Source organism: Scleropages formosus, chromosome 5 (assembly GCF_900964775.1).
Source record: "Scleropages formosus chromosome 5, fSclFor1.1, whole genome shotgun sequence".
In the NCBI taxonomy this organism is placed as follows: domain Eukaryota; kingdom Metazoa; phylum Chordata; class Actinopteri; order Osteoglossiformes; family Osteoglossidae; genus Scleropages; species Scleropages formosus.
In genome coordinates, this window is record NC_041810.1 from 22810593 (window position 1) to 22825140 (window position 14548).

Genomic DNA, 14548 nt, shown 5'->3' on the forward strand with positions numbered 1-14548 from the left:
GGACTGATTCCTGCTTCTGAGGGCCAAAAAGCCGAGCTGCAGCCCTGGACTCAGCATTTAATAAGAACAGGCTGTGGTCACCGAACAGGCCTGTATGATGCCCCATCCTGTTTGTTGGACATGTCTGAGGTGAAAATTAAAGACAGAACCCCAAACATGCACAGACATTTGTTTGGAATGTGCAGAAAATAAACGTCCTGCCAAGCACTCCTTCCTTGGAAAACATCACAACTGTCATCAATCTTTTAATCAACTCATTTGTGTACCATGTTTACCCCAGCAAACATTAAAAATCTAGACAATCTGCTATCTCATCAGCTCCACTGCGGGAGGGGGGGTTCAGTGCCAGAGCGGTGACAAAGGGTCTTATTTCCCCATGAGGGCTCTTCTGATCAACTGGCCCTCATGCCCCTCTCCCTGTACATCATCCAGAGCTACTTCGACATTCGCCAGCCAACCACAAGGAGATGTGTCGCCACGGCAACCAAGACGACAGATATGGAACAGACATTCATTAACTGATAGGGAAAGTTCATCCACCAGAAATACAACACTTGTGCAACAGTACAAGGAAGGTTGAAGCGGTGGCCTCATGCAGAAGAGAACGTTCAGTCATCACAGGAACACAATCTTTTCAAATTTCCATCATACAGCACACATTTATGCTCTATAAACGGCAATTTATTGCACCAAATCACAGATCGCAGTGAAAACTAAGACTGAATTCTGCAGAATGGTAAAAACTACTCTGACGTAACCTGAAGAAGAACTTTGCACACATCTAAAAATCACCACAATATTGCAAAGGTACAGCAACTTATTTTTTCCTCAAAAATAAATCTAAGGACTGAAGATTCAGCTTTCCTCAGTTGGTTTATCAATAAAATTCCATTTAAATCTACTGAACCTGGAATCCTTTTCAACTAACAACCCCATAGGCCATTACAGCATTTGCCAGTCTATGTATTACCCCGTAATGAGGTACAACAGATCTCATTATGGCACAACTACATATGTTAGTACTTCATTACTGCTACAGAGTCTGGGTGACAACCCTTGAGATTTGAGCCATAAACTGTAGCAATATATACAGTACCATCAGAGATTCATTAACTGCTAATGTACTGGGTGCCTTCAGCCTGCCAGGAGCATTTTACCATCATAACACTGGTAATGTAAGTACTTGGTATCCATTGCATTAATAAAACATTTATGACAAGCCTATTAATCATAACTATAATGTAACGCTAAAACAAGAAGCTGTCAAATAAAATGTAGTATAAAATGCAGGAACTGCAACAAATATTTGACTATAGATCAAAATGAACTGCACAGGAATAAAATTAGGGAAATTAGGGGGAGGACAAACGGCAAAACAAGGTACAATCATTTGCATAGGATCTTAAGTGTAGATGTGGCCCAGGCCTCCCTTCGTACCATATTTATCTTTATCAAACCGCCCCTGAATATGCTAAAGAACACTTAACGCACACAAAATAAAACTTACATATTTTTACACACACGGAAGAGTGAGTGTAGCCAGTGCAGGCTATCCCTACTGGCAACAAAACCATTGTGATTTTGCAGAAAACAAGTGGCAGTAAAAAGAAAAAAGCTGCAGTTAAAAACAGATGGACACTTCTTGTCTCTATTTTAGTAAAATTGTACAAATTCTGAATTCCAATATCTTTAAAAGCCCAGGACTTTAGAAACCATTGTCAATACAGCATTTCTAAAATAATGGAACATTCATGATGTTTGATGTGTTTGGCCATATTTCTGGCATTTGAGGAAAGAAGGAATATTCAATGGGTAGAAAAGCCATTCAGAATAAAAGAGTTGAGACTCAGAGTGAGAACGAGAGCTGCGGTTCTGACAGCCTCGTAAAGAGCCGTAATTGTGCCGGATTACTGAGGATAAGGATCCCTTTTCCATGACGGGTTTCACATACAGAGATGAAGACCGAGGCTGTAGCGGCCATCCGGTCCCTATTCGGTTCCCTGGTCCAGGACGGTGTTGCTGAGAGCCACACACTAGAGCAGGAATGAGCTTCATTAGAGCAGCTATTAGAGGTGCAGCTCTTAGTCAAGAATCTACAGTCTGAACATGAAAATTAAAATAAATTCCATGAATCCACTTTCCCTGCAGCATCTCACATTTCAAAGGCTCACTCAGCAGGCCGCCTGTTTTCCTTCAGCTGCCTGTTACTTTGATGACTGTCGACTGGGTCGAGGAAACCGGACGCACAGGATCCACGACTGGGATTTTGGACGGTGGACCCAGTCGACAGTTCAAAACTCCACGCCTTCATCTGTCACACTGATACAATCGCACTCATTTAACATGTAATGGTAAGAAAAGTGCGCTTGACCATCTACATTTAGTAGATGCCCTTTCTCAAAAGTGACATACAGCTCAGAGTAAACAAATGTGCGTTTCAAAACTGGCGAAGAGCAGATGCAGACAGGCCACTCTCAATGTTTGTGTGTCTGATAATGCTGCTTGTGCTGCTGCACATTAAACAAATAGCTCCCTATTGAATTGACTCTGGCAAGAAATACAAAGGTGATGCTGACAGGTCGTATGATGCAAATTTATGAAACTGTTGCGAGATCAGGAGAGAAGGTGATTCAAAAGACATTAGTTTTGAGACCCATCTTGAATTCTAAAATGAATCAGCTGTTCTGAGAAAGAGAGGGAGCTCATTCCATGACACTGAAGCCTAAACTCAAGAACCTACAAACAAATTTTGAACCCCTTGTGCACAGGGTCAGGTTACCAGAGGCAAAGGAAAGTTCCCAACAGTTGTATGGACCTGCTAGGTGATGGAAAATCTCATTTGAAAGTCTTAAGGATGGAGGTCAATCACCCAACCAGACTCCAAAAGGCAAGTTGCAATGCAAAGGGATACATCTGGCAGATTGGGCGGGAGAATTAAAACTGGGTATTGTGAGCATAGTAGTGACAGAAGTTATAAGATGCAAAGACAAACAAGGGAATTGTGACATTATGTCTTATGGAACACCAGTTTAGAGAGAATGAGGATGAGAAGACAGGGGGCCATGTGAAACCACCTGGTAAGAGATACCCAACTTGAAGACAAACCACTTGAGCTTTGATTGCAAACTCTTCTACACATTAGACTATGACCCAGTGGTTGCCTGAGTGAAAAGCCAAAAAAGAGGGAATGCTAATCTTGTTTTACAGTCTCTCCCCTCAATGTGCAAACATTCGTCAAAATGATGCATTTCCAGTGAATGATTTTTCAGTGTTGATTCCTTATGGAATCAATGGTGCTGTTATGGTCTGAGGGGAAATGGGCAGGCCAGCTTTTCTGCTCTAATGACAGGTATAATGACTGCTGTGCCTTTTCTCCACTAACAAGCTTTATGAAGGCTAAGAAAAATGAAAAGCTGCAATTCTGGGACAAAAGTAATGAGGTGGGTGCAATTTTGGGAGTGGACACGACGCACACCTCAGGAGGCGTAATAAGGGGTTGTCAACTTCCGGTCTAATCACCACTCTCCACCTGCAGCTTCTGCAGTCAATTACAGATACATTAAGCAGCAACCACAGAAAAATCAGTTGACTTTGTCCTCTTCTAGCAGTCAAACATTTTCCTCTGTTTGAACGATGACACTTATGTTCTGAATGACAACGTTTCATTCTTTCCAGTTAAGGCATGCTTAACAAGGTGCGAGACCCCCTGGAGGCAGCAAATTTCACGTTGTGGCAACAGCCAATCATGGTTTCCATGCTGGTAAAGATGCACATCGTGGCAAGCATCCACCGCTGAAGTCTCAGCAGTGGGTGAGTTTTTACATAACTCGCCCAAACTCGCCCCTCATGTCAGCGAATGTGCTTTGGACATCTTCCCATCTGAAATAATCAACACTTTATAAATTCTACTGCTTTTCTACTCATTCACAAACAGACTTCAATTGTCACATCCTGTTAAATTTATCATGCTTTAAGATTTACCATAATAGAGGGAAAAAAAAAATTAAGGCCTATTTAATTGACTCTGGAAAATATGCAAATGTCTCAGTTCACCAATTTGACACAATGACAGAAGTCTTATATCATTCTCCAGAAATGACAAAAACCAGCATCTGTTTTCCATACATGTATTGCCCCATATTGCTCTTATTTTCTCTTAAGAGGTAGGCAAGGTATTCCAAAAAACTTTATGCTGCAGAAAACATCTGCAGTTTTCTGTCTTTTTTTTTTTTTGAAATATACATATATAAATTTAAGTGAAAAAATCTGAAATGTTATTGCAGTTAACAGGCTATTTCACCACACATTCCATTCTACTTCCCTTTTATTTGAAGTCGTATGACTTGATACTCTACATATGAAACCTTTTTGAATGTCACTAATTAATAGATGGCGGCTTCTTACTTGATGCTGCTATTAAACAATTTTTCCAGTCCATACTGACTTTATAATGATCTCTCATTGATTTTCCTCAAAACTTCTGAAAATACTGCCAGATGTTGGAGCTGTCCTAGGTAAAGATCTCATCTAATTGTACCAAAATGTTATTCATGCGTAGCCATGAGTAAAATGAGCATGCCTCAATACAAGGCTGATAACAAAACATTTGTTAATCCATGCAAGCTGAGATGAGTGAATCACTTCCAACTCAAAGAAACACGAATAAGACACAAAATGGGGAGAGTGACCCCAGTCTGCAAAAGGCAACACAACGAAGCAAGGGGTGTCAGTTGCATCAATAGCTCATATGACTGAAGAGGAAAACCAGATCCATCAGCAGAACTGAAACACATGAGCCTCAGGCTTTATGGGTACTCTTTGTTTTTAACATGCCCCATCTCACCCTTCCCAAACTTTGAAATGAGGACTTGAAAACATTATCCAAAAGCCCATCAAAGCTCTGGAGACCAAACCATTCCTGCCCAAGCTTTCTGTCAAAAATGGAGTCTGCATGTCTGAGAAACTGACTAATGTCTCCAGCAAAGGTGTCACCATCACTAGTATACCAGCTCACCTGTGCTATTCACCAAGGTCTCAGCAAACAGGAGGATCAATATTTCATGTCAGGCCAATCAGAAAAACATTTGAGAAGGAAATTCTACTTGGAACACTTATCTACGATCACTACCTTTCAACCAGAGGTGTCCATCTGAGCATTCCTGGACACATGACCTTGCACTTCAATGAATAAGGTTCTTCCACACTACAGCTGCCTCCAGTAGCAGAGTCAAGAGAAGCCATCTGAAAGGAAGCGGTAAATTTCTGTAAATCTAGAGTCCTGAGACATAAACCTTCTGTAAATCTATGGTGCTAAACTGTAAATCAAACCATAATATGTAGTTCTCGGCAGTAAATATTTGAGCAATCGGACACCTTTTTACTAGGCGCAAGAGGCAGCGCATCTCAAAGTCCCTAAACCCAACTATTCAAAACAGGTAATACGTTGCATACGTTGAAGCTCCTTGACAAGAACCAGCTGAGGTTTGCAGAGGGTTGAGAGCACCAAGCCCCATGATCAACCCTTAGCCAATGATCAACAAGGGCACCAGCAAATACGTATAGTTACACGAGGGAGTAATGTTACCTTACCTCACAATTACCATATCCAACCAGTAGGTGAACATTCCTAGTACCTAGTGTAAGTCACCTTGGTGAATAAGGTCTGTGAGCTAGTAACACTACGTAGTATCCATTGTAAGTCTCTTTGGAGAAAAGCATCTGCTAAGTGAATAAATGTAAATGTAGTGCTGGCCTACATACTGGATCAGCCTGATTAACAAATGATCGTGTGTGTTTTCAGTTAAGGAGGGCGACCTCCTAAATGTTTGATTACAGATTCATATCTCCCATGCGTTTGCTTAGTGAACAATACATCTTGCTGATTAAGAGTGATTAAATCACACTTGTCCACGCAAGTCACCAGAACACAGGAAGACAACACAGCAGGGCATTCCTCCCACAACCTGCTGTGTTCAAGTCTCTCCATAATTAGTTGCCCTTATGGGACTCTAAGGACCAGCTGTTTCTGGCTGAGAAGAAAGGAGCTTTTGGTCATTAACAACTGGAGCAGAAGCACCTGTTTGGCTCAGTTTTACATCCATTTCAACTAATAAATCCTTTTCTGGACCTCACCAATGCTACCCTGAGCATTGTTGAGCAACACCTTGCCTTTTGTGGCCCAGTCACACATTGCATTATTCCACTTCATCCTCGACATAGATATTAGGTCAAAACGACAGCAGTATGTTTACACACAAAGCAGAAACAATAAGATCTTCACAACCTTTCCAGAACTACACTGTAAAGACAGTTCTAATCTGGAGGCCTCACTTACCTTCCTTCCTCCTTTACTTCCCTGTTAATGTGACATTTTGACAACCTTTACTGTGACAACCTGTCAAGTCCCAAAAGCTCAAGTGCCAGGCAGTCACTGTTTACACTGACCTCAACCATTTACTCTGCATGTACCTGCAAGTGTCTGACAAATCCATGAGCACACCTAGTAACCAGTCAAACACAAAAGCTCTTAAGAGAAAATACATCACTGACACATCCCATCAAGTAACCAGCCTCAGAATTCTTACCATGATATTAGTTGCTCGTCCTACATTGGCAGCACTCATTTCTCCAGATAGGACTTCTGAAGTTCTTTCACAAAAGGGAGTAAAAGCTGATATTCTCAGAGCCCACAATTAAGTCACATTTGTGTTTCTGAATAATGTCTGTTAATGTTATTAAATGTTTCTGAAAATTTGTCAATGCGTAGTTTATCTAGGGTCAGCAATAATTTAAGTTAATTGCTACTTACAGTAAAGTGCTGAGGACTTAAAACTCTAAAATATCCAACTCTTACCATGTGAGCAAAAATTTAATTAAACTCACTGAGCACACACTATATTTCACACTGTGTTCCATGCACACACCTCACAAGGCAAGAATGCATGGAAAATGTCATCGCACACAAGCCAACGTGAGCCCCAGGTAGGGGCCAGCTGTGAGCATTGGTATGGTACATAGAGATTTCCTGGTGATAAAATCTGACAGGGTCTTTATTTAGCCAAGTACCCCCCCCCCCCACAAAAAAAAAAAAAAAAAAAAAAAAAAAAAAAAAAAGGCAAGCCAGGTTTTGGATGAGGTCCCAGCTGACTCTCACTGCCACCCAGGGAACCCAACGGTACCTCCAGCATGGCTCTGGAGATCCTGGAGCAAATCACACATAGTTCAAGCTGTGTTAGGAAAATATGTGGGTCATTTCTTTTAATCTCTGTTGGAACAATTAGAAGCGGTTTAGCTAGCCACAACCCTTGACACACAATACTAGCGCAATGCACAGTGAACGCCACATCATCTAGATTCATATACCTCCATAGCACTTCATTGGCTGAGCAACGCTTTCTTCAACACTTAAGACAGTAAATGACCCACATCTTCTCTTCAGAGCTTGTACACAAAAAGTTTTTACAGTATCCTCCAATGACCCCCCCCCCCCCCCCCCCCAAAAAGGTACCAGAGAACTAGATGCTGTTGATGCAGGTACAGTCAGGGTAATCCAGTCCTCTTCACCAGGGTTAAACAGGGCTTCAAACAATGTTGACTTTTTTTTTTTTTTTTTTTTTTTAAAAACTGAAGCTGATTTAGGGATGTGATAACATTCACCCCCCCAAAAACAATTTTGTCACTATCTGGCCTTTGTAGGTAACTGGGGAAGGACACTTGGGATATGAAATTTGAGTTCAACTGTTAAAGGTACAACGTGGAGTCAGGGAGACTGTTTCAGTGCATCAAGTGTGTACAGTCCAAACTAATGACATTTATGTGACATCAGAACTCAAGATCATCCTTACAAATGCCCAAGCGCTACCTGAAAGACCAAACCCAAGCTCACATCAGGAAACTGACTGTGTCAAAGTCATACCATGCCACCATATCCCAGTTCAGCAGTAGTTTTGAAGACAGGAAAAGAGCACCAGGTAAAGCCTTGTGGGATTCCAGTCTCACCATTGGTGACACAATCACTGTCACAGTAATGCCACCAGCACTTGTGGCTCCCTGACCTCCGAATCCTGATCGTGTCAATAAAGTGTTGAGAATGGGTGCAAGGATGGGAGGTCACGTCTGCAGAAGATGGACCATACGCAAGGTGGGAAGTGGGCACCACTCGCATGTTCCCCTTTCCCATTCATGAATAATTCATAGCTATAAACACAGCTGAGATCAAAGTAACCGTACCCACACACGTTAACAATGCACCCCCTGGCCGGCCGATTGCCATTCCCAGCAAGTATGTGAATGAATGGTCCCCTCTATCCAGAACCTCTCCAACGTGATTGCCTGTGAGCCTTGTTTCTGTATTCATGGTGAATCGCTTCCAGTGGAAAAAGGACTAATGGAGAGCAGGTGTCTTCCACGCACAGGAGGGGTGATTGTGGGGCTGATGTCTCTCGAAACCAATTTGTCCCCCTAATGAGCTTTTATGTAGCGCTTTTTGACTCAACATAAACCTTGATGCAACGCAGGACAGCAATATTACATTTCTGTCAGATTTCCTCTGCATTACTGAGGCCCAGAAAGCCCATAATACACTATCAATAACACAAGCACTCTTGTTTATTCATAGGGCTAACGACACTGTACTAATAACGGTGTGGAATACAAACCTTTCAGTTCATTAAGGGCCGCGAGGCTCTCGGAATTATATATTTATGAGAACAAAGTCAGAAGTAACTTTTTTTTTTAAAACATTTTCTAGGACATAAGTACAACAAACATAATGCAATACATTTCCTTCAGCTTGAAGTAAATATTACTTCAAGTCTCTCATTCTAGATGTGAGAGAGAGGGAGATCCTGAAAAAAGGTCCAGTGAGTGCAGGGCTTTTCTCATGGAAAAAAACAGGCTTTTCTTTGGATGATTTTTAGGACGAACTCTTTATGATCTTTAAAATTTCAGCCATAGGGATGAATGGAGAAAACAAATGAAGGCTTCAAGGCTGTCCTTGCAGAGACTGAGATGATAGCTCTCTAGATGGAGCATTACCGTGAAGTGTGAACCCTTGCCCCACATGAGTGAGTTCTCAGACTATTCTATGTATATTCCCTTATTGAGTTTTTCAAAAAACAGATGTAGAGGATGCACATGTAACATTTAAACGAACTTGTTGTAAACTTAACATAGTAACTTCCAATACAGCACTATTGAAGTAAAACTTAGATTTTGTAAAATTATCCAGAAATCATTTACAAGTTCCTGTTGTAGCATTTACTGCTATAAAACTGCTCCATAAATGGTAGCATCAAACAAAAGCACTGGCTAATTGCTTAATCAAAATAATTGCCCAGACAAAACAGTATTTCCTTTCTCTGCAGATGTTTGGATGACCTTTTATTATTTCATTCCGTAATGAGAATTGTCATTTCCTCAACAACTTATTCATTATTGGTCTTCAACTAGTTTTTCCCCCTCAAAAAAAAAAAAAAAAAAAAAAAAAAAAATTACTTGAAAGGTGATTTGGAATCGTTGATATTCTGATAAAGCTTTATGGAGCTAATCGTGTGATGAACGCTGGTTCATATGAATCTTAATCTAAGTGCGTTCCTCCTAATGTAATGGACACATTGTATTTTCTATGAGATGTATGTCGCTTTGGAGAAAAGCATCTGCTAAATAAAGACATGTAAATGTGGGGACAGCTGGTAGCGCAGTGGTTAGAGCTACTGCCTGGACCCAAAGGTCGCAGGTTTGATCCCCACCTCTGGCTACAGTACCCTTCAGCAAGGTACTTACCCTAAAATTGCTCCAGTTAAAAATTACCCAGCTGTATAAATGGGTAAATTATTGTAAGCATGTAATAAGTGTGACCTTAACATTGTAAGTTGCTTTGGAGAAAAGCGTCAGCTAAATGTAAATGTTTTGCAAACAAACACTCAATGAGGACCTGAAGAATGTCATCACATCTTGAGAACTTCCTCCTCTATCATGCTCACTGTTCTTTGTACCATTTATCACTTCCTTAGATGGTTCAGAAAAGCTTGAGTGTAAAACAGCTCAGGGAACTCTGATTTCCAGAAAGCCAAGAAACAGCAGCCTGCCTTTGTTTTGGAGCAGAGCCAGGTGACTGACACTACCACTGGGATGAGAGCGCTTTCTTCCCATAACCCTGTTCCAGAACATGCTACAGAGAATCCTAGTGCTGAGCAGACCTTTCAATATTCATAGGTGCAGAGCTGTGACAGGAACCAGGACCATGTGCTTGGCCTCTTCCATCTCTGTGGTCCACGTGAGAGAGCGCCGCACTGGAACTGAAAGTCCTTCCAGCAGCAACACGTCCTGATGAGCGAACTACAGCAAGTGTCATTTTAAGTGAGGAGTACATTTGCTCGAACCACAAAGAATGTCTGAGAAAAATGGATAAGACAAATGCAGCCCTGTGATCGTCAAGAGTGAAAGTTAAGTACTAAACTAATCACTCAAAAATGTTCCAGCAATGTGGTGAAACAGACACCAGCTTCAGGGTCAACCCACATCGAATGGACTCTTCAGCAAGTCGTTAACGTCCAAAAATGTGCACAGTTTTGCTAGAGCAGAAACAGATCTGGACTCCAAGCGTCCTGAGCGCTCTTCAACATACAACCTTATATCCTCTAACGTAACCGGGCCTTTGTTCAGGTTTGTTCAGATAATTCACTTATTTTACACATGAACTTATTTACCTATGAACCGTTAATAATGAAAGTCTCAGAAATCAATGGAAATAAATAAATCAGCCTGATGAAAATTCTCCTCAAAATAAGTTCAAGTGCTGTAGCAGCTCGCACCAACCAGTTCAACAGTAACCCAACGCTCCAGCCAATTGAGACTAGTCTAGTCACTCCTCTCCATTCCACGTGAAAGAAAAGACGTGACAGTAGCAAGCAGGGCTGTGGAGTCTGTACACAAAACCTTCAACTCCGACTCCAGTGACCCAATAATTGCTTCCAACTCCACAGCACTGCCCAAAAGTTGCACATTATTTTGGGGGTCAACTTATCCAGCGTATATAGACCTAAACCTATAGAACACCTCTACTTTTTGGGGGTCAACATATACACTGGCATATAAGGTACATTTAGTTGGTGTCGGTACATTTTTACCGATTCTGATTCCAGTAACCCAATAATTGCTTTGGACTCCAACTCTACAGCACTGATAGCAAGCGAGGTTTCTACTGCATAATGAGAGATTCCTCACCAGCTTTGCCTGAAAAGTTATTCTGTTTTGTTCACACTTCCTTCTGAAGGTTTTTTGTGCGTGAGCCACAACTAATCTGTGAATGATGCAAACAGATCAATACTCTCCTCTCTAAGAGGCCTGAATCCAGCCTTCATCCAAAAGGAATCACAATTGCATTAAATCAAGCATACAAAAAGGAATAAACTCCACTTGTAGCCTGGAATTCAGACAGCTAATCTCATTGCTCTTCACAAATACCTTTATATACAAATGTCTAACACAGCAGAATGGGAATTAGGAATCATCTTCAGCCATTTAGTCATGAGTTAAATAACCTTTCAAGACTTTCCTGTATATTTTTACTCAAGAGAACCCACACAGTGAATAATATCACCTCCGCAGAAGTCAGCAACATCTACAAGTTTTATCCACTGAGGAATCGGGGAGGGGAACAGCAACTACTCTGGACAGTCAGACACGCACATATATTGTACTTCAGCATTTGTCTCTCTTGTGGACATTGTCATGTGCCAAAATAAAGACGCTCGAGATTTTGTCATGTCCATGTATGAAAAGGTATCGTGAAGACAAATCGGGATCTTCCATCAATTCGTCAATGGCAGGAATCGAGGAAATTGACACTCGGAACACCCCCACGGCAGGGATGGTGACTAAACACCATTCCTCACAGGTAAGAATAAGCCTGACCTTGGCAATCCACAGAGCATCAGGGAGTCAAGAGTGACGTTAGGTGAGAGCAGCTCTGTCTGCATGACGGGCAAACTGCAAACTGCTTGTCATACTTGCATTTATTCATTTAGCTGATGCTTTTCTCCAAAGCAACTTAGTGTTAATCTGCTTACAATTATTTACCCATTTATAGAGCTGTGTAATTTCACAGGAGTAATTTAGGGTAACTACCTTGCTCAAGGAGGGTGCGGTGGCTCAGTGGGTTGGACTGGGTCCTGCTCTCCGGTGGGTCTGGGGTTCAAGTCCTGCTTGGGGTGCCTTGCGATGGACTGGCGTCCCGTCCTGGGTGTGTCCCCTCCCCCTCCGGCCTTACGCCCTGTGTTGCCAGGTAGGCTCCGGTTCCCCGTGACCCCGTATGGGACAAGCGGTTCCGAAAATGTCTGTGTGTGTGTGTGTACCTTGCTCAAGAGTATGACAGCTGGAGGGAGGATTTGAACCAACAATCTTTGGGTCTAAAGGCAACAGCTCTAACCAGCTGTCCAGACTGATACTCTTTAAATAGATATTTTAGTATTTTAACTGAGTGTGAGGTTATACAGTACACATGCAAAGAAAGACATAAAATTTGGCTAAAAGAGAAAAGGATCAAGTTTCAGGAAATGTCCCCCTGAGTTTGACTATCTATTCACTGTCATCAGAGGTCAAGACTACAGTCCAGCTGTACGGTGCTGCCAGGTCTCATTCATGCAGGTTACTGATGGGGGGGGGGGGGGGGGGGGAAGAGAAACTCACACTGACCTCTGCTATTCGTGGTTACATGGAAATGTTGCTGCAGTTTTACTGTTGAAGACACTAAAAGACAGATGCTAAAGAGAACATGAAGGAAGAGTTCCGCTGGTCTTACCTTCTTCTGGTCCTCCAGCTTATGACTTGCTGCTTTCTTCCCATGCTTGCTGGCTTCTGATGTTAAATCCATCCTTTGACAAGATGACAAACTATCCATAAATGCAAGGAAAAAAGTACACTCAAGCAAGGGGGGCAAGGCCGGTGGGGGGGCTACAAGCAGCCAACCACACCATGTCCCCAAAATGCACCTCCTCTTCACTCCATGGAACTGTCACTGGCCTTGTGGGACAAACTGGTCACGACAAATTGGGAAGTCAAAGGAAGGTCAAAAGGTCACCCACATCAGCACATGGCCACATGGGGAAAAAAAGATTATGTAACCAGGTGTGTGTCAGCAGCTTCTTTGCCAATTGTATCCACCCTTCAGGTCTGGTCTTCACACCTGAAACAAAAGGAAACATGTAAGTGTTGCCCACAGGAGACACTCAAGGAAGTGAGGCGTGGAAGGACCCTGCTGTTCTGTAATAACCGCAGTGACTGACACACACACACACACACACACACACACACACACACACACACAGGCTGAAAACACTTGGCCCGAGCAGGGTTGCAGTGAACTGGAGCCTAACCCAACAATACAGGGAGCAAGGCTAGAGGGAGAGGGGACACACCCAGGACGGGACGCTAGTGCGTCGCAAGGCACCGCAAGCAAGACTTGAACCCCAGACCCACCACAGAGTGGGCCCCAGCCAAACCCGCTGTGCCACCTAATCGCACTGACATTTACCACGAAACAATATGCAGTACAACAGTAGAATTGCGAGAAGTACCACACATACAGATGTGACAAAAAGCTTGTGAACAATTTGGAATTAAGTGGAATTCCAAATGAATGGACATTATAGGGTGAGGAATTTCACAGCAACAAAGTGTCATACACAAGTGTAAAATGTAAATCCTTTACAAATCTTTTTTTTTTTTTTTTATGCTACCACTACAGTTTGTGTACATAAAACACCAGTCAACATATGAAGCAACAAACTGTGTGAAGTGAACATGAAAGTGAGACAAACTGACTAATTTTACATTCTTTACTCGTTAAACAACAAGTAATATTTAACGCACAGCAGGTCACTTGTAGGATCTGTTTGTTATTTGACACTCACACACACACACACACACACACACACACACACACACAGTAACAGATGGCAGCTCACAGCAACCTTTTCCCAAGTCCCCCCCACCACTCAGCATCCTGACCTATGGCAGTCAATGAGGCCACCAAATTCGGAGCACCGTTCCTGAGGAGATATGACGACAGGAAACGCCGGAACCCACAATGAGCACTAAACACACACTTGTACAATTATGTACTGTTACACATTGACTGCTGGTAGTGCACTGGTTAGAGCTGCTAACTTTAGACCCAACGGTCGCAAGTTTAAATACCACCTACAGCTGTAGTACCCTTCAGCACAGTATTACCCTAAATCGCTCCAGTAAAATTATTCAGCTGTAAAAATGGCTAAATAACCAAGTCATTTAGGAGAAAAGTGTCAGATAAATGAAGTATTTATGCTTCATTTACTCCTATACAGTAAATGAGTAAAGATCAAATTAGTCACCCAGAAGCAGTTTCCCCCCCCCCCCCCCCCCCCTTTAAACTTTATTTAAGGAAAAAAAAAAAAAAACCCAAAAAAACCCAAACACTGACCCAGGCTCAAGCAAAAATGCCCTCAATATCCAGTCTTCAGCCTAAATCCCTTTATATGTTGGCCACAGAAGACGCCAAAACCCT

The 14548-nt window shown here is 42.2% G+C and overlaps 1 protein-coding gene across 3 annotated transcripts in view; it reads right to left on the reverse strand.

The window, feature by feature from the left end:
- Positions 1-14548, reverse strand: part of LOC108942194 (neuron navigator 3-like) — a 207489-nt gene that overhangs the window by 151663 nt on the left and 41278 nt on the right. For 2 of the 3 annotated variants that reach the window (XM_029252127.1, XM_029252128.1), the window contains exon 2: positions 12803-13186. In XM_029252127.1, coding sequence (XP_029107960.1) covers positions 12803-12901 — 99 coding nt within the window. In that variant the 5' untranslated portion in view covers positions 12902-13186. Of the gene's footprint in view, positions 1-12802; positions 13187-14548 lie in introns of those variants that run through there. The other variant, XM_018765340.2, reaches the window with a different exon arrangement.